This window comes from Cupressus sempervirens, chromosome 3 (assembly GCF_028749045.1).
Source record: "Cupressus sempervirens isolate cs-2001-9-10 chromosome 3, ASM2874904v1, whole genome shotgun sequence".
Taxonomy (NCBI): Eukaryota; Viridiplantae; Streptophyta; class Pinopsida; order Cupressales; family Cupressaceae; genus Cupressus; species Cupressus sempervirens.
The window spans coordinates 503588664-503615372 of NC_143120.1; the positions used below are offsets into that span (position 1 = coordinate 503588664).

The following is a 26709-nucleotide window of genomic DNA, read 5'->3' on the forward strand; positions in this document are numbered from 1 at the left end:
CAGAGCAAAAGATTTCCGTGTACCAGATTTCGGTAGTTAAAAGGACCCCTACACTAGTTTGTAAATAATTTTCTTCACTGAAATAATAAAAACCAAATTGTGCCACAATGAAGTCAGATTACATTAGAAAAAAGTAGTGGAACATTGCCCATTATCAAATAAGCATGCATAACTTTGGATTATTTCGCATTATTGTAATCAAATAATGAAATATCTGATGTGGGTGGCAGATAATCTAGCAGACAAGTTAAACATTTATTTATAAACAAAGGGAAGTAACTAACCAATAAAGCTTCTAGGCCTGTTTTGTGCTGCACGACCCCTGACATTCTTGTCAGCACTTGTGTGTTTGATCAACTCTTGCTGCTTTCGTACATTTTCTTCAGTGATCTTCATAAGACGATCTGGGCCGACCCATTCATCCCAGCTGAACAGTATTACATTAATATAATATCAACATCATTTTGTTTACTCTTGTCCAAAAACAGACAACAGAAACAAGAATTTGTATTCTTTTATTTTCCATCTGAATTCAATTAAAAGACTCTCACACCCAGTTGTGTGAAGAATGCTGCAGCCATGTTATGACAAGATTGATTTGATAAACAAAGCAAAGCATCAAATATATTGATATTTATCACTTAATATTTATATATTACTTACAGCATTCAATGACACAGAGTCAATATGAGAATCTAAAATAATAGAACATAAGCAACAAAAGAGCATCAAAACATACAATAAGACATTTCATTCATATGCAAATGTTATTGTATATCTAGAGTACACCTGTAAATTACATACTGAGAGAGGTATAACCAAGAGATGAAAACTCACTTTTTGCTCCAACCCTGCAACACAGGACACAAGGGAACCAGAAAATTAGAAAGTTTGTTTGCCATATTAGACATGATAGCAACACTATATCATCCAATTAGCTACTACTTCTTCCTACCCTCGCAAATAATTAAAGGAATAATTGATAACAAGCCTAATGCAGTAAGACCACAAGCATAAGAAGCATTTGCTAAAGATGAAACCCTTCACATTGGAGGTTGCTTTACAGTCTCAGTACATCTAACACTTAAAAACAAAGACGTGAAAAAGAAGAAACAGTGCTCACAAGATAGTGTACAAAATATTTCCACTCTTTTTTCCGAATCTCTGCTTTTTGAACCTTCAGCCAAACAAAAAAAGACAAAGTTAGATAGTGGAAAATTGAAATATCTAAAGACTACCTACAAATCCAGCTAAAACTAAACTCTAAATGAACAGCAATAACTCAATTTCAAGTCCAAATCTTCTGCCTTGCCTCCTTATCTTTAACTGTTTCAATACCAAATGATTCTGAAACTTTAACAGAAAATCAAAATATTCAATGCTAAAAGACCATGTAAGCTATTCAACGATGCTTGAAGCAAAGAATGGTGAATTATTTTTTGAAGACAACAAAATGAAAATTCCTAGAGGGGTCAATTTGGCATATCTTGAATGACCATGATGAAGCTGTGGTGTAGTGAGATAACACTTCAAACAATGAATTTATGAAAGGAACTGAAATAGTTTGTCACGATTCTACCTGTAGAAAGAAAAACCTATATGAAGAAATTATTATAGATGAAAGGCTTCCACAGATGCATGCTAAATTTTAGTATATTCTAAATGCTCATAAGAATCTCTGAGTGTGTAAATGATAAAATAGCTCATGTTAATATGTTAGAATTTAATGAAATAAATACGTTAGAATTTAATGAAATACGAATCAACACGTGTCCATGTTGAGCCACCTTAGTGGAAATTGCCCTAAATTTCTGCTGTAGATGCAGGAAATAATTCTCAGTGTCAACTACAGTAACCATTGAGATAGAGATCACAATAAGTCATTACAACCAAGCTATGGTGGAATGAAGCCTACTGTGCATATACAAGTTTACAACCATCATATAAAGTGCTTTCATTTAATGTCCAAGTTATTAGTTCTGTTATGAATCTTGGTTCATGTCATGAATTTAGTTCGTGGATGTCACCAAAAAAGTTTGGGGTTGAGTTTGTTTTGAATTTAACCATACAAAAACATGTAAATATATGAAAATAATAATACAATTAGTAATTTGACAAATATTTATATAATAATATATAAATAATAATAATATTTGAACATATAATAATGTATGTGTATGTGTATGTGTGTGTATGTGTATGTGTATGTGTATGTGTATGTGTATGTGTATGTGTATATGTATATATATGTATATCTATATGTATATGTACACACATTATATTTATATATACACATGTGCAGATATGTGTGTACAGTGTGTATATTCACACACATATATAAACATATATATTTGTAAATATATATGCACGTGCGCATACACACATACATATACGTGTGTGTGTGTATATATATATATATACATGTATGTATGTATGTATACACACACATATGTATATACAACATGCATATATACATACACACACACACACACACACACACACACACACATATCTATGCTCCATGGGGATGCGTCCCCTAGACTTTTTTGGCCTGCCCCCATTCCTAGTACGGTATGAGGACATGGGGACCCCATTTTCATGTACCCAATGCTGTACCTAAATTTGCAAAAAAGGGGGACTGTCCCTGAAACTGCAACTCAACGTAGAAGGGGACTCTGGTACGAAAATCCATGTAGGGGACAGCCAGGCTGTCCCTTGGACGGATTCCTGTCCTGAAGGCCCAAACACTAAAAAAAAAAGGCATTCAAAAAAATTTTTTAAAATTAAATTATATTTCTTTAATGTGGTTGGCTCCGCATGACCAATAGAATATAGTAGAAAAAATCAAACCCTAGTTTAGAAGATAAAACACTGAAAAGAGACTAAAGAGTTCATTTTGTCATTTGCTAATAAGAGGAACTTGAAGAAGTGAAGGAATAGCAACTTGTGAAGAGTGAACAGCAGTTGCAAGAAATCTTCTTCATTAGAGTTATGTTTTCTATTTTACATTTGTTGTTTTGCTATTTCTCCTAAAAAATTTCAAGTTTTGCAACACATAGGGAGGGCATCATGAGTTAATTTTTTTCTTTTTGCATTTCCAGCACTATTTTACATTTGCAAATTATGAGTAGCAGTGAGATTGAGAGGAGTGATGATAGTATAGATGTTGCAATGGAAGAAATTCAAACATCTCAAAGGAAAAAACCTAGTACTAGAGCAACCATAGGGGGGTCCTCAAGTAATGTGCATGTAGGTGGGACAGCAACTTCTAAACTATATAAGTGCCCTTCCAAAGCCCTCGAAGAATTTGCAACTGACCCATTCAACCCCAAGAAACCTCTCCTGCAATTTACAAGAAGAGTTGATACAAGATAAGAGAATACTATGGGGATAGTAGGGAATGAGTGTGTCATTTGTTGCACAAATATTATTGTGCCAGCTATATTAGAGTCTACTATCATCTTTTGAGGATAGGTGGTCAAGGGGTGAAATGTTCCAAGAAAAAACACGAACAAAAACTTGGGGCAACTAGATTGCATATTGAAGGGGGGGCACGTTAGAATCAGGGACTTCAATAGAGAACATGCATGCTAGTTATTCATTAACTCATCCTTCTCATAGGGAAGAAAGTAACTCCATCCACTCTCACTTCTCTACTAAAGAAAAGGAAAAGAAGACTAAAAGATAAATCAATGTTGTAGGTTTGTTTAATTTGTGAGCATGAGAGGTAACTGAATTATCTATCGCTAATTTTCCTTTTGCTCATGCTATACCATTCCATGCGTCACACTCATTATATTTTAAACAAATGTGCAAAGATATCTATGTTGTCAATCCCTCGTTTGTACCACACCAAGAAATTAAACTATGCAACACCCTTCTTGATAAAGAGTATTCCAAAGTAAGCATTTTGATGGAGGATATAAGACAAACATGGCTGAGGGCTGGATGCTCATCATTATGAATAGGTGGACCGATATAAAACATCACCCACCCATCAATCTTATCCTCACTAGTACAGTGGGCTCCTATTCACTTGGAGCTATAGATTATTCAAGAAAAGGGAAAGATGCAAACTTCCAATTTCAGATTTTGAGAGATGTTATATAGAAGAGATTTGACCTGCTACTACTGTACAAGTAGTCACTAATTCAACACAATTGTGTAAGTTAGCTCAATTGATGGTGAAGGGTGCTTATAAGCACACTATTTGGACCCCATGTTGTGTGCATGCATTGAATAATAGCCTGAAAGACATTGGGAAAATTGATTGGATGAAAGCAATGGTGTCTAAGGATATAGATGTGCAAGTGTTTTTTTTGCAACCACCACACATTCCTAGCATTGTTTAGGGCATTTTCCAAGAAGGAATTCCTCAAGCTCGAGGAGACTAGATATGCTAGCTACTTTATTTTGTTGGAAAGGATGCTTGAGGTCCGGGAGGGTCTATAATCTATGGTGGTCAATGCAAAATGGGGTACATAGCATAAATCAAGCACACTAGAGAGAAGTGTACAACAAAGAAGCCTTGATGATAGTTGGTGGTCCACAATGAGATAAGAAAATCGTTATTGCTGATTTTATAAAATTGTTTCTGATTTACGCATTTTCTGATTATATAAGTCAAGAATTAAGATTTTTAAGATTTAATATATTTATAAATAGTAACTTGTTTGCACTTGCAAATACATTTGCTACTTCATTGAGCCTATTCTGCAAGTCATTAGATATGTTGATACTAACTCTCCTAACCTTCAAGAGATTTATGAGACCTTTGATAGAATGCTTAGGCAAATCATGCAAGCTATTCATAGCATGGGCCTTACTTTGAGATTTTATGAGAAGCATCTTAGGCCTATTATGACGTGATGGTAGAACACTATGAATGCCCCACTTCATATGGAAGCCTACGTGCTTGATCCTAAATGGTATGTACCAAGATTGGAAGAACAAGACTGGGAGAATAATGAAGAGGTCATTCACAAATCTCAAGTCTTCAATTTGAATTTCAAATAGCAAAGTAAATCTCTTATGGTTATCTCTTCATTATTTAATAAGATTTTTCTGTTTTTTTGTTTCTTTAAAACCCTTGCCAAAATGTAAAGTGAAGATGATGCTACTAAACTTTGGGGTCAATGGCTTGCATTCACCAATATTCATGGTCTAAACTTTGGCAGAGTAGAGGCGAGGATAAATAGAGCTACATTAACTCAAAATGACCCTATTGGATGATGGGCGTAGCATGGTAGAGACACACCAAAGCTGAGAATGTTTCTCGTTTGTAGCTTCATCCAATAAGTCTACATGAACACCATTGCCTCTAGACAATCAGGGTGTACCTTTGATCTGACTTAGCCGAAATTCACCTTCATGGCAATCTGAGGAGGACAATTATTTTGAGCTTGCTCCTCCATCTGAGCTTTCATCCTCTTGGTCTTGCTTTGTACTCTAAGTTTGAATAGAAGTCTCATGTACAACTTGGTGTCTCAGTTTCTTGCTCCGTGACTCTCCTCCTCCATTGCCTACTCCAAATGTATCCATATGGAACCAATATGCCATGGCTGGTTTGTAAGGTTCTACTCTATTTGCTGGTATAAATGTTTTCATGTATCTGAACTACTTCCAAAAACAAGGCTATTGCATGATGCAACATGTAAAACGCCTTATGTTTCAACTCCAAAAACTCCCTTAATCGATCTAAAAGAAGTTGGGCCCAGTTGTAAACAAACTCTCCCCACATTCAGCCTATTCACTATCGACGACATCCAAATTGCTATGTCAAATGTTCGGCTCCCACTACTGAGTTTGATTTTCACCAAGTCTACGATGCACCTCCAATCTTCATTTTCTATAAATATTTTCTCCAATCCCGGCTATTGTTCTTGCTTAGAGTTCTTTCCTATTCCTGCCCTGTGAGATCACTCCTGCACATTAATCCCAACCATTTCTTCTTTTCCTCCATTGTCATTTTGGTTGGAGTTTTTGCTAGATCTTGCCCTCGGTTAGGAACCCCCAATACCTTGTTTATTTCTTTTGCAAAATACAAAATGGTAAGGGTTTGTTGAAAATATTGAATCACTGATTTATGCCCTTTCTTGTCATATCCAGCAATCATTATTCTCAACACAGGCTCAAACTCTTTTAAATCAAAAATTGGCATAGAAATGATTTTATCTACCTCTACCTTGTGTAATACCTCCTTCAACACATGGTTTTATTCAGGCTCACCAGAGAACAACACCCCATCTCCAATGCTACTCAAAGACGAGCCCGGACCCCAGGTCGCCCTGGGCCTTACCCTTTGGTGCTGGATTTCTTTTTACCAAGAAAGGATATCTAATCCTTCTCTTGCTTGTTGTATTTCCCTTTCTTTGCTTTACTTTGTTCGTTCTTTCCCAAACTCCTTTTCACTGTTGTAATCTTTCAGTCCCTTAGACCCTTTGTCAATCTCTTGTTGGATATTAATATCATTATCTTATCTTATCTGCATTCTCCCACCATATTCTGCATTTGCTTCCTACCATGCTTTGAAATGTGACGGTGGCTATAATCTTTTCAATGCTCTTCCCTTTGTCCTTTGTACTAGATGCTATTTTCCTCACCTCTAATCTCATCTTTCCCAGACTCGGTAACTGTTCCCTTGCTTGAATTACCTATGCATGTTTTCACAATCTTGTGATTTTTTACAAATACCCTAGCATTTTTTAAGCCTCCAAAGTAATTGTTTCTTTCCACATCTCTGTGTGGTGTACTTTTTCCTTGCATATGGCTCCCCTTGGTCATCCTAGTTTGCATGTAAATGTCAATCTTTTCAATGGGTACGACCCAGTTTGCTATCTTCTTCCACCACCCACTACATATGACCTCCTTATTTCCTCGTACAACCTCCTTATTCCCTCGTACACCGGCACCTCTCTATGTTTGTATGTTGTTCGTATGTCATACGACTAAGTGGTTGAACATTTATTGATTTCACTTATCCTCTTTGAAGATCAGAGCTGCAATATATATCTATGGAAGAGGTATGTCCCATGAGTGGTCATGTCTCCACAAAGTGAAGGCATATTCATTCATGGTAAGCCCATTTGAAAGTGTCATTTCATTACAACTTCAAACACCTAATCACTAATCAGGTTTATGCATTAATTATGTATTTAACAAACATGATCGTTATAGACAATCTAATCAAGTTTGGTCTTGTTGTAATCTCTACACAAACAAATATTTGAACTGAATGTAATCACCAATAATCATTGCTTGGTCAAGATTAAGTAGGGAATAAGAAATGATAATAATTTGCAAATAATAATCTCCAAATGCAAATTGACAATATACTTGGAACTTATGATGTGTCGATTAGGTACCTGAGTGATAATTGATTTCCAAAGATTAGATCAAATGAGGATATGGTTATAAACAATTAAACATATATATATATATATATATATATATATATATATATATATATATATATATATATATATATATATATATATATATATATATATATATATATATATATATATATAAACACAATGTATACTAATATATATACAGACATATATATCACAAAATCCATCATCATTCCTATATGTGACCAAAGCTATCATTTCTTCAACACTCCCTCTTAGCTAGGGAAGATGAAGTTTTAACCAAGTAAGATCACAACAATAGGCTCATCTAATGTGAGAACAAGAGATATGATATCCTCAAGAATATCAAGTCACGTGATATTCTTCATAAAATATCCAAATTATGGTACGTGCACCGACATCAAGTCTCATGATGTCTACCGTAACAAATCATGGTATATCCATGGATAAATTATCCACCATAATTATCTCATAAGGATCATGATGATCTTCAACTGATATCAAGTCTCATGATATCTATCAGAATGTCCAAGAGATACTATCATGACATGTCCACAAATATCAAGTCACGTGATATTCATCATGATAGTGAGAGTAATCACTGTAAAGTCGTCACCTTACAATGTCAAATACAAGTGTTCATTATATGAAAGATCATCACCTTTCAATAATGTACACAGGTAGGCACATAAAGTCATGGAGTCACACACATGACAAAAGAGTTTACATGGAGTCGCCACAAATTCTCTCAAGTGGTGTTGTCGTGGCGTCGCACATATGACATCCACCATAAACCATATCAGAGGATAGATCCATCATAACTACTCCTAGAGGGTGGAACAAGAATTTCACTTCAAGCTTCTCTCTCACAAAGAAGAATCTAAAAATGCATTTCAATAATTCACTTATGCTAAGACTCCCTTTTAGCAAGGGCTTCATTCTTCACAACTCCAAGCTAGTCTCAAAATGCAGAAATTTTACTTTGGTATGAGACTTGGTGAGAATATAAGCCATTAGTTCTTTAGTGATAATGTACCTTGTTTAGAAACCATCTCCATGGTCTACTCCCTTTGAATCACTATGATCGAAGTCATCAAAGATTTACTTGGCGAATCTCTAGGCAACTCTCTCTATTCTAATCAAAACATTATTTATAGGAGTACTTTCTCATACACAAATGTATGTCTAAATCATAGTAACATGAGTGAATGTAATAATCTATGGATTTATCCCCAGGCTTGGCGACACCACCATTTATGATAGTGCCACTTCTATCTGAAGCTCCAAGTACATGCATCAACCTCTTGACCTTCTCGTCCAAGATTCCCTTGGAATTTTTCTGAATGTGATAGCAACCTTATGACCTCCTCATCCAAGGTTTCCTCTAGTAGATCATCTAACTCACTCTGAATCTAATGTCCATTTTCAATTCAATTTCATAGCTTCCAGTATCAAGTTTTCTTTCCTTTGAGTGCAATTTCTTATGCTTCTTGGTTTGTCTTAAAGACATTCAGGATAGTTGATAAAACTAAACTATCTCGAAGGGAAATGTTAATCATAGAAGCATACAAGATTTGTCATCCCAATGTTATACCATGAGCTAATGTACTTGTACACAACTTTCTCTCTAGGTACAGACTTGGTGAGAGTATTTGTCATTTGTTCTTCACTGATGATGTACCTCAACTAAATACTAACAAAACAATATCCTTGTGATCTACTCCCTTTTCAAACAAACCAGCCATAGTCTGTATATACAATAGACTCTTCCTCTTTGAGAGATGTCTCAACTCAATCCTTAAGAACAACATGTGCAGGCCCCTCTCTCTTCAATTTTGAAGACAATTATCATACTGTCACATCCAAAAGATGAATCCATACAAAATACTAGGAAATGCAACACTTAAATCTCTTTACAAATTCGCCTGCCAATTTGGATTTTAGAGTATCCATAGAGAGGGAGAACCCCCACTGGTTCTAGGTTTGTTTTCATGATAGCATTTGGTTCATTCGAACATCATGCTAATATTAACCACCATATGCCTTCAAAATATGCACAGGTTACAACAAAACATATATGCACTATATATAGAGCTAACTTATATGAACGACTTCAAATATATTTGTTGTCACAAATGTTCACACATATATTCCAGCTTGGTGCAAACACTTAATAAAGAACACCGTGGATATTTCAAGGACTGCTCAACCAATCATACATGTGGCATCAACTAAGTACCCTAGTTGGTACACAAGAATATCCTTTTGTATAAACTGTTAAAACCAGCTTTACAATTTCATCAAAATGCATTTTTCAGAATCAATATGGGGAAAAACAATTTTTCAAAAAAAATATACAATTTCCCCCTTTTCGCAGATGTCAAGTTCTTTTGGTGTGTAGTGTAAAGCAAGAACAGTATTGACATCAATGACATGAATCTATTATGCCCTGCGTCTTCATTGTGATCTGTGTACAATGGCCCCAGTCTCTCTCATCACCATCACTAAGACTATCTCCATGGCCCAGCAAGGTATTAGATTTCAAACCAATGTCATATCTTTGTTTCAAATGGCCAAATTATCTCCCCTCTCCAAGTAACTCAAGGAAGGACAGTTTTGTTGTCCTGCATTTTGTCACCACAAAATGTAGGTAACAGTACAAAACTTTTTCAAACTAATTTCGCATCTCTCTAAGTTGAATTTGTTATTAAATTGCTTAATGTTGATCAATCAATCAACTCCAATTCACATAAAAAATTCTTTTACTAAAGGCTTTCATCAAAAAAAAATCGTTTTTTTATTTGTCGAGCCTATGCTTGATTTTATAGGCCTTTATCGTCCTTTTCTTTGTTTTTGAGTGTATGTTTGTTGATTTTTAGTCCTTTGGTCTTGCTCAAGTCATGGCTTTCGATTTCCCCTTCGATTTGATCTAACCTAGAGCTTAATTGGAGTTGTCAGTCAAAAGATATGTCATTTTAGTGCCCAAAAAGTGGACTTTTTTATGCAACAACACGAATTAAAAATATCATGTTATATTTCTAATTTGACATTCACTTTTTGAAAAATATAACTTAAATATACTTTATGTTATGTTTTTAAGTTACTTCATCAATTAAATTTTCACTTAAAGTAACTATAGTGCACTTTATGTTATATTTTTAAGTTGAGTTTACTTTTTAATTTTTCACTTAAGTGACTATACTAACTCTATAGTTCAATTTAATTTTTGACATTTAAATCAAATACTCTAGTAAATATTACTTATTAAATGATATTTTCATGTTATATTGTTTTTGATAAGGTAAACAGGTTTTAAGGGGTCCTGAAACCCATAAGTTTAACAACAAGAAAGGCTGAAAATAAGCGAAAAAACGCCCAGCCAAAACATAAGCCTTACGGCTGAAAATAAGCCCAAAGGCCCAGCCCGAAACAACTGCCCACTAAAAAGGCCAGAGAACCAACCAGAAAAACAGAGACCAGACAAAAAGCCAAAGCCAGGAGAAACAAAAACCAAAGGACAGAGACCCAACCTAGCAGACTACTTCTCCATCTCGAGCATGGTCTGGGCAGCTTCGGCGCACTCTTGTTGCTCTTCTGCCTTATGATCCTGGGCGTTCGTCAAATCCTGCTCCATAGTGCTGTCCTTGGCTTTATCCACATCCAGCCTATCTTTGTCTCTGTTCTGTTTATCATCTTCCTCCATCTGGTTCCTGTCTTTGAGATTTTCCAAGAGAGAGAGGATGTTGTCGTTGATCGAAGCGAGGAGGGAGATCATTTGACTTGCCAGGTTGTGATTGTAGTTCTCAATATTTTTTACTCTCCTCTCCATCAGAGTCTCCCAGCTGTTCCAGTCGCCTTGGCTTTCTGCACCTGTCTTGCTCTTGATTTTTTCCATTTGGGAAACCCTATCTCTGACATCCTCAAGCTCATGGAAAAGCCATTTAATTGATCTGAAGTTGTCGATCATGCTATTGCGGGCATTGTTCAACAGATTCATGCCCGTTTCTCTTGCATTATCAGAAATAGCCACCATAGCCGGGTTAATTAGCTCATTGAGTCTAGGCTTCTCGAGGTCGTCCACCAGGAGTTGGGGGTTCATCGCCTCTCTGTAGATTCCCATAGTGGCCGTTCTCACATTGAAGTTCTTCCAAGCCTTCCTTCTGTTATTAACTTGCACTTCCCCCTCAATCTGTCCAGAGTTGTCATTTTCCTCCAAAGGAGGCTGAGGATGTATAGGGGAGAGGGGAATGGGCAGAGAATCCTTTCCCTGACTACTGGAGCGCTCCATGCTCTCTCCCTCCCTCTTCTGTCTTTTTCTCAGTTTCTCCTCATCTAGCTCCTCCTTCGAAACCTTGTCAGAATCATCAGTATCCATTTCCTCCTCCACCTCAGCAGAGCCAATTTTAGCTGGGGTATGACCTCTAGGGCTCTTTCTGCTGGGTAATTTGATAGAGGGGTAATCCTTCTTATGGCTTTTAGTCTTCTGACCTGAATGCTCAAAAACCTCATCAGAGCTGATGCTCTCGACATCGTCGGAATCTGAGGAAAAACTGGAGCTACTCTTGTCAACATCCGCCCCCTAGATAGGGTTTTTGCTAATGGTTTGAGCGTGGAAATGCTCATGAATCAGAAGCAGAAGACCCTCATGCAGTGCCGAGTTGACGATAGCTTTCTTTTTAAAACTAGAAATGGCCTTGTTCATCGAGTTAAAAAGATAATACGGGAAGGAGATCTTACTACCATGGCGAAAATGATTCAGAATCACAAAATGGTGAGTCCTAACCCTATCAAACCTGGGGTCTAGGGTTATATATTCAATGACAGCGTAGAGAACATACCTCCAGAGCTTCTTTATAGTATCCGTTACAAAAAACGTCTCTTTCTTGCCCAGCTTGTTCAGCTCTTCAGTGTTTTTCACAAAATCCTTGATTGCTTTAGAAGACATCTTCTTGTCTCTGAAGAATTTATGCCCCTCCATCGGAATCCCCGTGACTTCAGCAACCACATCCTCAGTAATTTGAAAGTAGACCCCGTTCACCTTAACCTTACCATTATTCCATGAATTCACCATGCTGTTAGTGATCTCAGGATCCGAGCCATGAAGTTTCTCGAAGAAATTAGTAACCCCACCCTTTTCCAGCTCTCTCCAAACTTTGGCCTTGTTCTTCCACTTCTGAACTTCCCCCACCGGCTCCTTTCTGCTCCTCTCACCCGTCATGTTTACCTGATCAACTTCCACAATTCTCATGAACTCTGAACTGTGCAAGTTATTTGCATTCGAAAAAATGGTGATGTTTCTTTTATGATACCCGTGAATATACCCCTTTCTGAAAATAATGGTATCGTCCTTTCGAACGTGTCGAAATGTCAGAGGAAACCCCTTTTGCTGGTGAAAATCACGATGCCAATAATGGCACTTACCATTTATTAAGCAATCTTTATTATCCATAATTGCATTGGATTTGAGCCGTCCTTCCCAAGATTTTATCTTGGTCGATAAGCAACTTTGCCTCCGCCGGAAAATCTTTTCCGGCATGCCAGGTCAGATTATTGGTGGCGTTAACCCCTTTATTAGCAAACCAATCAGCAACTGGGTTAGCCTCTCTATAAACATGAGTGACGTGGACCTTATCGAACTTTGTGAGAGTGGCGCAAGTCTCAGCAATTATGTTCGCAATCGTCCACGAGGGAGGGGAAATACCATTAATGGTATTAATAATGTTTTTGGAGTCCCCCTCAAGCCAGAGTTTAGTAATCCCGGCTTCAAAAGCCAACTTGACCACCTTACTCGCAGCTCTTGCTTCAGCCAGATGAATAGTCTGGATTCCCAGCGGGGAAGCAAAGGCAGCTATTCCCTCCCCATAGCTATTTCTTATGATTCCACCGCAACCTAAAGGGCCTGGGTTACCCTTAGAAGCCCCATCAAAGTTGGCTTTTGACCAACCATCTGGGGGGAGAAGCCAGCTAGCATCCTGCCTTTTGAGGTTCCTGTCTTTTTCTTTAGCTATCTTTCTGTCCCCTTCTTCTTCTTCTTCCTCCTTCAGCACTTGGAGATTTTCCTTTATATTCTTCGAGACCTTCCTGCCAAGGATTATAGCCGGCTCCTCTCTGTCTCTAAATATTCTATTATTCCTTTCCTTCCAAATTCCCCAGCAAAAATGGGGTAAAATCCAGTCCGAGTGATCCTGCCGACCAGCAATCTTACAAAGACCTTTCCACTGATGGAAAAAATCCATGAGATTATCCGGTTTGCACTAGAGGGTTTCATTATCATGTGTGATGACATTCCACACCTCCCTGGCATAGTCACATAAGATGAAAATGTGATTTCCGGTCTCAGCCTGATTCTTACACAAGGGACATCTACTGGGCATAACATGTCCTCGCTTCATGAGATTGTCATGAGTAAGGATTTTGTTCTGAAGAGCCAGCCAGTAAAAAATGTTGATCTTTGGAGTGAGACCCGGAATCCAAGCCTCCGCCCAAGGGGCCTTCTCTTTTAAGCTCCAAAGGGAATTATAGCCTGAGGCAACAGAGTATCTTCCATTGGGATTATCCCTCCAGACCAGCTCATCCCCCAAATTGATAGGAATCATGGAATTGAGCATAAGCATTATAGGAGTCAAGTCCTCAGAGATGAGGGATAGGTCACTCCATTCTTGGCCATTCCAATAATCACAAACTTTGGACCCAATTTGATCAGTACAAGCTTGCATCCATCTCTCAAAAACAGGGTTATTGATAAGTGGATCTTGGGAAAGCCATCTATCCGACCAGAACTGGATGTCCTTCCCATTTCCCAATTTCCATGATATCCTGGCCTTAGCCAGGTCCCTGGCTTTCATGATCCCATTCCAAATGTTCGATCCTTTTGGGATATCTTCATTAAAAAGGGTGAAAAGAAGAGTGAGTCTTCTAAGGTACTTGTTTACCAGGGTGTCCCTCCATTCACCGGTGCTACTGAAGATCCGCCATATTTGTTTAGCTAGGAGAGCCTTATTGAGGTGGGTGATCTTTCTAATGCCCAGACCTCCGTACCTCTTAGGGAGGCAAACCTTCTCCCAAGCAACAAGAGGGTATCTTTTCTTCCCTTCATTACCATTCCAAAGGAAGTCTCTCTGGATTTTCTCCATTCTTTCAGCTATTTTCCCCGGAATTCCAAAGAGGCTCAGGGCGTAGATTAGCAGATTTTGAAGAGAAGATTTGACTAAGAGGCATTTCCCCGCTTGACTAAGAGAGACCCCTTTCCAACCAGCCATCTTCCTGTTGAATCTGTCCAAAATACCATTCCAAAAAGACTCCGGGGGTGAGGATCCCAAAGGGAAACCAAGATAGGTAGAGGGGAAAGAGCCTACCCCACAACCCAGAATCCTGGCGATTTTTCTTTGTCTAACCTCAGAGGTGTTGATGAAAAAGAGCGAGCTTTTGTTCCAATTAATCAGCTGACCCGTCCCACTGGAGTAAGTATCAAGAATCTTCTTCAGGGCTCTGGCCTCTTTGACAGAAGCTTCCCCCCCCAAGATAGTATCGTCAACAAATTGCTGATGAGTGAAGGGAACGCAATTAGAGGAGGGAAGGATCCCTTTGATACAAGCCTCACGCTTTCTACAGTCTATAATCCTTCCTAAGCATTCAGCTAAAATGATGAACAAAATGGGCGAAAGGGGGTCTCCTTGTCTGAGGCCTCTGGAAGGTTTGAAAAAATTAGAAGGGACTCCATTAACCAGAACAGCCAAGGAGGAGGTGGACACCAATTGAGAGATAATTTTGCAAACTTTACTGTCAAAGCCAAAAGTCGAGAGGACCTTCCCAAGGAGAGACCAGTCCACCCTGTCATAAGCTTTAGAAAGATCCAGTTTGAGAAACATACCTTCCCGTTTGGATGCCTCAAGAGAGTGGATGACTTCGTGCACCATCTGGACAGAATCCAAAATTTGTCTCCCTGGAACAAAACCCGATTGATGCTACGAGATTATCATGGGCAAGATCTTGAGCATTCTTAAAGTGAGAACTTTAGAGATGATCTTGTAGAGTGAGTTGCACAGACTAATAGGTCTAAAGTTGTCCAACGAGTCCGCCCCAGGGGATTTAGGAATGAGAACCACAAAAGTCGAGTTTAGCTCCTTGAGAATAGATTTGGCTCCAAAGAATTCCTGGACAGCCTGAACAACCTCTCCCATGATCACCGGCCAGAACCTTTGGAAGAAAAAAGTGGGAAAACCGTCCCGGCCTGGAGCCTTGTCAGCAGGCAGAGAAAAGAGAGCCTCTCTAACTTCCGAAGCATTAGGAATAGCACAGAGCTGTTTATTATGGATAGGTTGAATGAGCTGAGGGATACAGTGTAACAAATCCTCCTGGTCCAAATTGGAAAGCATTGGGTCCTCAGAGAGAAGGCTAGAGAAAAAGGAAACAGCTTCTTCCGAGATGGCAGATTCTTCAGTTAACAGCTCCTGCCCCTTTCTGATACCATAGATCCTGTTACTAGCACGGTGCTTGAGGGTGGTTAGGTGAAAAAACTTAGTGTTCCGATCTCCTTCCTTTAGCCAGGTGATCCTCGATCTTTGCCTCCAAAATTTTTCTTCCTTATTAATAATGTTATGAATTTCAGACAGGGTCTTGAGCTCCGAAACCCTGTTGGTCTCAGTGTAACCTTCCTTCTGAATGCAATCTTGGATAATAGTTAGATTATCAAATAACTCTTTCTTTTCTTTTCATGTTATATTGTTAATATGATATGTATATATAATTTATGTCCCACTTAAGTAATATTTTATTGAAATTAAATTGGCGTGCACTTATTAAATCACTTAAAGTCATCAAAAGTGGACCTTTTTCATGTCATTACATGTAAAATTCCATCAAAAAGTGGACCTTTTTCATGCTATTACATGTAAAATTCAACTTAGAGTATAAAGTCACTTAAAGTGGACTTTTTTGATGCCATTGCATATAAGCTCACTTAAAATATGGAATGACATCAAAAATGTGAGCTTTTGCCTTAATATGTATCCGCATGATTTCAAAATATGTAGACACATCTAAAATGTGAGTTTTGACCTAAAGTGAGTTTTTAAAACATGCATCCATATCAAAAAGGTGAGTTTTGAACTAAAGTGAATTTTTAAAATATGCATTCGCCTTTAAAAGGTGCGTTTTGCATTAAAACTCATGCTCATGCCCTTCCAAAACCCGTTTTTGGAGAAAATATATGCAAAGAGCTCTCATGAACACGTTTTTAAGGATTTTGATCGATTTCCTTCATGGATTTTCTTGAAATCTTCTTCATTGGAGGCATTTTTGCAAATCTATGGGTTTTCAAACATTGAATGTTGAAGTTTCTTGCTAAAAATCATTATTTTTAACTCCATTCAAGGGCACGTTTTGGAGGAAATCACCGAAAATCTTCATTTTTGGCTCACATTTTTGCAAGAGGAGGAAACGTTTTGGCATTTTAGTGGTTTGCATTGCATCTTGGTTCACAATTTGGTGTTTGAAAGTCAAAATGCTTTTGTTTCATGCCTTTAATGAATCACGTTTTTTCTAAAAATGCCCAAAAATTGAGGTTTTTATCCACTTTTATGTGTTTTGAAGTCACTTTTTTGCGTTTGGATCCATGTATTAGCATTTGAGGAAGACATTTTTGCATTCACACGTCAAAAATGACTCAAAAACATGCATTTTTTTGCCACGTTTTTGCAAAAACGAACCAGATTTTTGTATTAAAAAGTCACATTTTTGTTCAAAAAGCTCAAAAAATGGCATTTACGGCCCATACCTTTGATCAAGAGGGGTCGTTTTTGAGTTTAATGCATGCTATTGTCTTTGGAGACCATGTATTTGGCATTTTCATGTCAAATTCGACCCTTTATTGCTCATTAATATTTGTTAAATGCAAGTACGGAAGAAGTCAAAAAGTTATTTGAAAATCCAGATTTGAGGAAGAATTGGTCTTCAAAATCTATAAATCTTGCTATTTTGGCTCGTAACCTCCAAGTCAAAAAGTTATTTGAAAATCTGGATTTGAGGAAGAATTGGTCTTCAAAATCTATAAATCTTGCTATTTTGGCTTGTAACCTCCAAGTAAGTGGACATTTTCAAACTTGCTCATCAATTCATGGTTATCCTACTATTTTCATGCATATTATGGCTTGTTATTGCACATTCGTCCAATTATATGACATGCATGGTGCATTTTTTCTTTGAATATGATGAAAGTTCTCATTTTCATACTTCTGGATTTTCCCCAAACTCCAAATTCGAATTTGCATGTTGAAGTGGCTTGCTTGTTGACATGTTTGAGTTTTTGGCCAAAGGCATGTGTTTGTTTTGTACTTATTTTTTATTGTTTGCTTTTTCGTTTTTCTTCTTTTGGAAATAATTACAAGTTCTTTCCCAAGAACTTGAGCGTGTTTCACTTCACTCCACTTTCCATTTCATGCAAGAGCATCATTTCATTCCATTTCCATCTTTTCATGTCACAACACTTTACATCTCATTCTTCACATGTATTTCCATCCATCATCCGCATGTATATGTAATCTCATTTTCCACTTCCATTTTCACTCATCTCACTTTCCGCATCCAATTGCACGACACAATTACATGAAAAGTCTTACATGTAATTGCATCTTGAAAGCCCTTTTTAACTAAAAGCCACTTTTAAAAAGTCAAAAAAATGTCACGTGCATGTATTCCCATGTACTTGGACTTCACCTTTCCTCAAAGACTTCTATAAAAGCTCACTTTGCCTCAAGGCACATTGCATTCATTCCTTCCATATGCACTTACACCTCCATGAGCAAATACATGTTATTCCACTTCCCATGCCATTACACATTTCATCTCATCTGTTATTCGAACTTACATGTAAGCTCATTCTTCATCCGCACCCACATCTCATCTCACTTTTCACTCCCCATTACATGTTGCATATACATGTAATCCATTTTCCATGTAATGACATCTTGAAAGCCCAAGTCACTTTTTAAAAATCAAGAGTTTTCATTTGCAAGCATTCTGATGCGTTCCACTTTCATGTTTCAAAGCATATCCATCCTTCCAAGTCTGACTTTGGCTCTTTCCATCCAAATACATATGCTTTCCAGTTCATTTACAACTATCACATGTGTTTCATAAGTATCTAATCCATATTTCGAGCACTCATCCCTCATGGATTTGTCATTGTAACTCAAATCTCAGAGCTTTCATGGATTCAATCCATTGAAACTTTCATGTTGCAACAAGTCAAGATATGCTAGAATTTCTATAAAGAATGAAGACATCCAATAAAGAAGGCATGCTTCAAATAAAGACGCAAGAATTCTTCTGGTCTCCATTTTTCCAATGGTTGTCTAAGATCCCGAGTTCATGATGGTACACGCCAAGCACTTTACTTAAAAAAACAAACAAAAAGTTAAAGGTGTTGGTGGAAAGTTGTTCTGAGTTTACATCCGAACACCGTCAAGAAGGTTTTCAGAGTGTCAAGAGATTCCAGAATGTGCCAATCTACAAAGGAGAATTCACGACAACTTGAACAAGAAAAAGATTGATCACATCAAGTTTTCAAATGACAATGGGCAATTCATCAAAGAGAGTCAGAGGCTATCAAAAGAAGTAGCACCATGATTATCAAGGTGAATGTAGTGGCACGAAATACAGGAACTCTCAATCCTGTGATCATCCAGAATAGCATCGCCAAGTACAAGGCACTTCAAAACAATCCCTAGGAGTGTTTCCTTCTTTTCCATCTTCTTTCTGCTTCTTTCATGTTTGTAATTGAATAGAATGTACATGAAAATGTGTAATTACATGTAATACAACTTGCATGTGTAATTACATATAATGGCAGTTGCATGTGCAGTTGCATGTAACCCAATAATTTCTCTCATTAGTTAGACTCGGTCAAAGTTGGTTGAGTCGCTCCCACTTTTCCTCCATCTTTTTCTCAACTCCTGTGCCTATATAAAGGAGTGCTCCCTCATTGTAAAAATCATATTTTGTTGTATGCAAGAAAGCTCTGCCACATTTGTGCAAGCAAACATTGATTGTGTAGTTTGAATTTGGGAGAAACATGAATAAAAGAAGTGATTGGATTCAAAGCTTTGACTAGAAGCAATTGTGATAGAGCAAATTAGAAGATTTGACTGTAATTTGTGCCTATTGTCTTTGATTCATGTTATTATTGTATGTTCAATAATAGTGATTTAAAAAGCAATCGGAGCTGAAGCTTTGATTAGGAGCGGTTGTGGCAATACATAGACTACGAGCTTTGACTGCAGCTTGCATTACCATCTCAAATTCACAAAAAATAGTTAGAATTCTCTATTTCTGGAAGTCTTTGTGCCCAAATGGTAGACATTATTCTTATAGAATAGGTTAAACAAAACTTAGAGCCAAACTAATACGCTTTCAGCTAGCCTTTGAGTTAGTGTTAATTTATTGATGTCACCATTTACAAATTTAGATAGAAGTGTAGATTGAGGTTTCATCTTGCCCATTACTCATTCCACATAAGTGGATTCTTTCCTGAAAGCTAAGAGTAAAGAATATTGGTAACACCCCTTACAAAATCTCTCAACTTCTTGCTTACCTTGAGTTGATCCAAGGAACGGTGAGAAAGGGGAGCCTTCCCTTTAAGGTAGGAGAGACTTTGTCTCACACATTGTGGCTGGTCATCCTATTTTGTGACTAGATTTTACCCAAAATTGTCGGTTGCAAAATTAGTAGCAGGGTTGCAGGACAATTACTCATTTCTAACTCATCTTTGAGATGCTAAGAATCACTTTTACTCATTGAGAAATTAGTAGCAGGGTTGCAGGTTCAGATTGTTCAAAGAGTTATGAGCAGCGGATACTTATATATATATTGGAGTCCGTGATTAAATTAAATGAAGTGATAATACTGGTGTACTGGGAGTAAACAGAGCAGTGGACAGAGATACCACATCACTATGGAAATGGTTTGCAAAGTTTTGAATAAATAGTTCATTATGATGCAATAGGATCTGTATAGAGGAGTTCTGAATGTGCATCTCTCTTCTCAAACATACATCGATGCAGAGACTATATCAAAGATGACTTCTTGCAACAATACCAAGTTTCAGTTGACGGGAGGTAATGATGTTTATTACATTGAAAACAGAATAAATAGTTGTTGAACTGAAACGTGGCAATTGACAAGCATACAGTAATATAACTTGAGACAACACACCATACTGATGATGAAGTTAAAGACTATACACCAACAGCTGTAGAAGATGATAAATCTCAGTGTTATATACCACAAATATACCAAGTTCCATAAAAGTTGATTCAATGTTGATACAAGATGTTCAGCAATCAATCTTAATGATTAATCAATATTCATCACGGGCTGTAAAGAAGTACTTATAATATATACAAATTAAGAAATCTCGATAAAGGCATATGCAATGATAAACACAAGCAATGTTGAGAGTTTCTAGTGAATGAACAACATTGGAACAGTGGTTACAAGACAATTATTCCAATTACACAACAAAGAGCCATTGGGAGTAATTCAAGCATTTGAATGAAGTGAAGTATGCATAACAGCAATTAATGGTCAAAGTAAAACCAAATAGTGTGTATATCTTCATATATGCAGCATATTGCAAAAAAGGCAACAAACAGATTGTTTGGAAGAATATTAGAAGAGCTGTTAAGATAAATTAGACTCATCGTGAATGTCCAGCCAGCAAGTATCAACTCTTCAAGCCAAAATATTGTCAGAAGAATGCTCACTACAATGATGGAGTTCTTAATTTCCACATCTCATAGAGCCGTCTGAGCATGAACAATATGTTTATGACTTCAATCATTCTTCAATAATTTTATTTCTCATTGATTTTTTGTTATCGATGCAGACATATGGAGAAATACGGAAGCATCCACAGCTAGACAGGAAATGATTAGCGACATCAAAGATATTATACTCGAGGGTGATAGCAATTTTCAGAAAATTAATCTCTGCCCCAATACGGCATGGCTGGAAGCGGCTTTGGTGATTAGAGAAGATGCAAATATTTTCAAATCGAACACCAAAAGAAATCACGTATTGATGGACAGGTATGAATAAGCACACAGAGAGAGAGTGTGCCAGCTCAACACAGGATGAAGAAATGTGTGCGGCAATATCGTATGAAGTTGCATCTGCATGTTGGGCGTTAGCATTATCATCGATACCCAGCCATGGAAAAGGCGTATCCAGGACTCCTGCCATTTCCGTGTTGAGATAATCAAATTCTTTATCAAAAGCCTTAGTCTATGGACGTGCGCAATCAAAGATGAACCCGAGAAAATTAGGGATATGGAGATTCAAATATATTTATACTTTTAAACAAACCTTTAGAAATTAATCCTAATCACCGTTGAGGGTTAAAGAGGCATTAGATCATCCAAATATCGACTATTTTTATAGAAAAAAGTTATATCATTTGTTAGGAAGAGGTGTGGTGCTTGAAAAAGCAACCGATGTCTCTTCATCTTCTATAAATATATGATGTAAAATCAAACAAAATACAATTCATATTCATATTAGAAAATTTACATACCCAAGTTATATATATATATGCACTTTGATATATTTTATTCTTTCATTGGTAAAGAAATGATTTTTTGCACTAAGCCCATGGATTGTGGAATTGAATAAGTTTATGTGTGATTCTGGAGTCAAACTGCATTGGATAGATTATCTGTAAGGAGTGTCTCCTGTGCAATTTTATTTCCGGCATGATCACTAAGAAATATTTATTTTAAGTGCTTGATGCTTTAGAGTTAAAATATTATATAGTTTCGTCCTTTATAATTATTATTTTTTATTTTATAAATAATTTATATGATAGATAAGTGGACAAGATCAATTCTAGCATTTTAAAATCGAACATCATAAATATTGAGAAATATTTAATTGTTTCCGAATCTATGTTTAGCTTGTCTCTAAACCATAGGAGTTAAAATACATTCTAGATTGTTTTAAAATTGTGTCCATATATTTGATCTGTCACATCTTGATTGCTAAATTGTTTATAATTAATGTGTGTAAAATTTTATAAAGTTGTATTTTTAAACTTATAATACTGACTCTATAGCCCTTCGGCATTGGTCTTTATATTTTCCATAATTTGTAATCCATATGCTAGCAATTATTTCATATCTTTCCTTTGAAGAGTTAATATATTCATTTGTTGCACTAATCTATACTTATTCTTATTTTAAAAACATTCATACAATCATTTACTTTTATTCTTAATTCATAAATCGCAAGTTTGAAGTTTTCGATAATTCTTGCCATTTTGGAAGCTTTCATAAAATTCGCATTTTGATCAATCTGCTATAAGGATCTTGGATCTAAGTGTTTTGTCTAGGATCAGGTACACCCGCCTTGGTTTTGCAGAGCCAGAAGCGCAGGGGATTTGGGTCGCATCGATCAATCCCATCAAGTTGGCCTTAACCAATTGGATATCCCAGCATCGAGCAGGCAAGGCTCGTAGGATTCCAATTTGCGGTTGTGGGAACCAGCAAGCTCCTCATTGTCCTTTAGGTCTGACTACTCCTCTTACTCTAATCTCCCCATTTCATTAACCCTTACTCTACAGATGATCTTTGTCAATTCAATCCTCTCCTAGGCTAAAGTTTTCCATTGTGGGAAGTCCTTTCCTCCAACTTCAAGCATCCACTAATCCTCTCAAGGAACCTACCATCTTGAAAGACATCTCCATTTCATCGAAGCGTGAGTTGGACAAGGCCTTTGCAAAAATATTGGACAAGGATGAAAGCATCAGTGAAGATACTAAGTACACTACTGATAAGGATTAGGGAGGTGGAGACCCTCTTGGCCTAGAGGTTGTCTGGTATTCCTGAGACATTTCTCGAACCTCTTTTAAGAAAGATAAATGCAAAGGGGTGGGAAATAAAAAGAGTGGCGAAAAGTCAGTCACAACCTAGTTGGAAGTAGTTGGTAGTGTTTCAGGCTGAACCAAATTGAGATTAAAAAAAGGGTATCCCCCCTTCTCCCTAGGATAACAAAGATCCTTTCTTGGAATGTCTGGGGCTGCAATTCCCCTGACAAGATTCGTTTAATCAAACGATATATTAATCAAAAACCATTCAGAGATTATTCTTTTGCAAGCGGTAAAGTTAGTGGGCGTGAGTTGGCGTGAGTTGGAGGAGTTTACAAGGCATTTTCGTAATTGGCAATGTTCTCTTGTTGAGGCTCAAGGAGCCTCTAGGAGGATAGGTTTGTGGTGGAATTCTGAAGTTATAGACATTAATGTAAGAACTTTTGAGAGAATATGGCAATTAATTCGTGTTGTTTCTAAGCAACCTAATGGTGATTTTAATCTAATTAATGTTTATGGCCCAACCTCTACTACGGGCTTGTTTGACTTGTGCCAAAAATTACCTGACATCCTTCAATGGGAGAAGAACGGACTTTTGTTTTAGGTGGAGGCTTCAACTCCATTCTAAGACCAGTAGACAAAAAATGTGGCTTGGGCCGGGATGATGTTAAACAAAGAAATTTTAGTAACTTTGTTATGAACAATAACCTTTCTGAGGTGATCTTTCTCTAGGGAATTTACCTAGACAGGTAGAAGGAAAGGTTTCTCCAACATTGCAAAAAAATTGGAAAGGTTTCTGATTCCCAGCAACTGGCCTATGATGCCATGGGATTTATCTACTAACATTCTACCAATCACAAGGTCAAATCACTTCCTTATCAACTTACACATCCTGCAGGGCTCTATCCCATAATGGTATTCTTTTAGGGCTCGTTTGGTTGCAAGAATTACTGAATGCAACATTCATATATGCTAGAATAAGCTCTCTTCTGGTATTCGCGCATTCTTAAAATAAGTTTTGAAATATCATTTGGATCTATTTAGTTGACCTGGAATATTTTAAATAAACAAGATTTTTTATTAATAAAACTTGGTTTTTTAATTAATTTTTTGAAAAGCCAAATTATTTTAAGTAGCCTGTATTTTATTTTTTAAATTCACTTTATCAATGAAAAGTATACCACAACCTTTGAAATTCAAAGGACATATTATATTGTAATTTATAATTTTAATTCTAAATTAAATCAAATTATTTTAAAATCATATTCAACATTGTTTATAGCTACTTAAATTCTAAGTGAAATTTTTAAATATTTATGTTTATTATTTAAAAAAATCAAAAGTCAATTTTTTAATTATAAATATTTAATAGCATTATGTAAACATTTAAACATTAAATATAAGTATAAATTTTAGTATATGATCAAAACTAAAATCATTTTATTTTTTAATATATTAAAGAAAATAAAAAATACAAATAAGGAGAGGTCATTGATATGATATTTTTAAATGATCTTTCAACATAGTTTTAATCATAAGACTAAAAACGAGATTTATTTGTAAACATAATTTTATGACAGTTTATAAAAGATATCAAATCTGATATTAGTCCTTTTTGTCATTTTTAAAAAAAAATCACATATTAAACTTTAATAATGTTGACCTAGTTTATATCTTATGATGAAGGGAGGAAATAGTCCAAAAATGCATTCAAGTGGCAAAGTCAAGGACCCAACAACCCATCAAATTGGGTTTATTAAAACATGGAATAAGAATAAGCTATTCTTATTCCACCCTTTTTTAGGAATACCACTATGCTCATTTTGGGGTCAAATTAGGATAGACGACTTCTAATTCTAATAATGTATTTTGCAAACAAAAGTCAAATTGGTGAATGCAGGTATTTAGATTTACTTATTCCCGCCCAATTCTTGCAACCAAACGGGGCCTTAAATTTGAGAAAATTTGGATGCTTTTAGAGGGCTTTAATGATCTGATTAAAAAACTGGTGGATCACAACTCTGTATCAGGAAGGTAATAAAGCTTTTATTTTCTTAAGAAAATTACAGTTTTTAAAAAAGCAATTGAAAAGATGGAAAAGAGTAGTCTTCAAAAGTATCTTAACACAAAAACTAAGAATGGAAGAGCAGCTGAAAATTTTAAATAATAAGGTAATCCTTGAAGGGATGAATAAATTAGACTTCGAAGCAGAAAATAAAAACTGAATGAAGAATACTCTAAAGCCTTACGGAAAGAAATTTAAAAAAAAAAATGGAAACAGAAGTCTAGAGAAACGTAGTTGCCGGGAGGTGACAGAAATACCGAATCCTTACATAATTCAATCAAAGGCCAAACGAACTGGAAATTGCATCTACTCCATCAAGGACTCTATTGGAACCACAATTACTGAGAAAGAGGCGGGCTATCCATCGAGAAGGTATAAAATACTTCACTGATGAATTCAAGCAAGATGAGTTGTAGGACTATGATTTTGATACAGTTTTGAATGTGATCCTGGCTTGCATTAGTGAGGCACAAAATAGAACACTTCTAAGAGCAGTGTTTTTGGCTGAAGTTAAAAAGGCTCTTTTTGGGATAGGTAGTGACAAGGCACCTGGTCCAGATGGTTTTCTAGCGGAATTCTTTCAAAAGTTGTTGGACATCTTTGCCCAGGATATATGGGATGTTGTAGAGGAATCCATACAGGGCAGCTTCATCCTAAAAGATCTAAATAACACTTTCATTACCTTGATTCCAAAGAAAAAGAACTTACAAACTTTTGAAGACCATAGACCAATTGCTTTATGAAATACTATCTATAAGATCATCTCAAAAGTTATTGTAAATAGATTGAAATTTGTGTTACAAAGTGGGGTTTGCTCCAAATAGATCAATCTATGAAGGCAATATTGTGGCTCATGAGGCAGTGCATACTGTCTAACAAGCACACACTGAGAGAACGTTAGTAAAGCTAGACATAAAAAGAGCTTATGATTAGGTGAACCAAACATTTTTGCTAGTTATCCTGAGAAAGATGGGTTTTGATAACAAATGGATTGAATTGTGCATAAGCACTACTAGATTCTCAGTGTTGATTAATCTAAGTCCTCGAGGATTTTTTAAAGGAACCAAAGCCGTACATCAGGGTGACCCTTTTTCTCCATTATTATTTATCATTATGGTTGGAGCATTAGGAATACTAATCTCAAGCAAAAAAAGAGATGGAAGCTGGAAATGCATCAAGGTGGCCTTAAATGTTGAGCATGTTTCACATCTCTAGTTTGCTGATGACACTTTATTATTTGGTGTTTCATCACTCAGAAAGACAAGAATGATGTGCAAAACCCTTGACACATATAACATGGCCTTGAGACAAAAAATTAATTGGCATAAATCTACCATCTTTTTCTTCTACACCCTAGGATCTAAACAGTGTGAAAAAAGCAGAATTTTGGGTATTAGAATGGGATCTCTTCCAAG

General features: G+C 36.5%; 1 protein-coding gene across 1 annotated transcript in view; it reads right to left on the reverse strand.

Annotated features, from left to right (window-relative positions):
• The window catches only part of LOC149567384 (MRG family protein), a 183862-nt gene that overhangs the window by 149915 nt on the left and 7238 nt on the right, over positions 1-26709 (reverse strand). Inside the window, exons 2-4 of the mRNA XM_089820566.1 lie at positions 1124-1177; positions 838-851; positions 285-427 (exon numbers count right to left, since the gene is read on the reverse strand). Coding sequence (XP_089676692.1) covers positions 285-427; positions 838-851; positions 1124-1177 — 211 coding nt within the window. The remainder of the gene's footprint in view (positions 1-284; positions 428-837; positions 852-1123; positions 1178-26709) is intronic.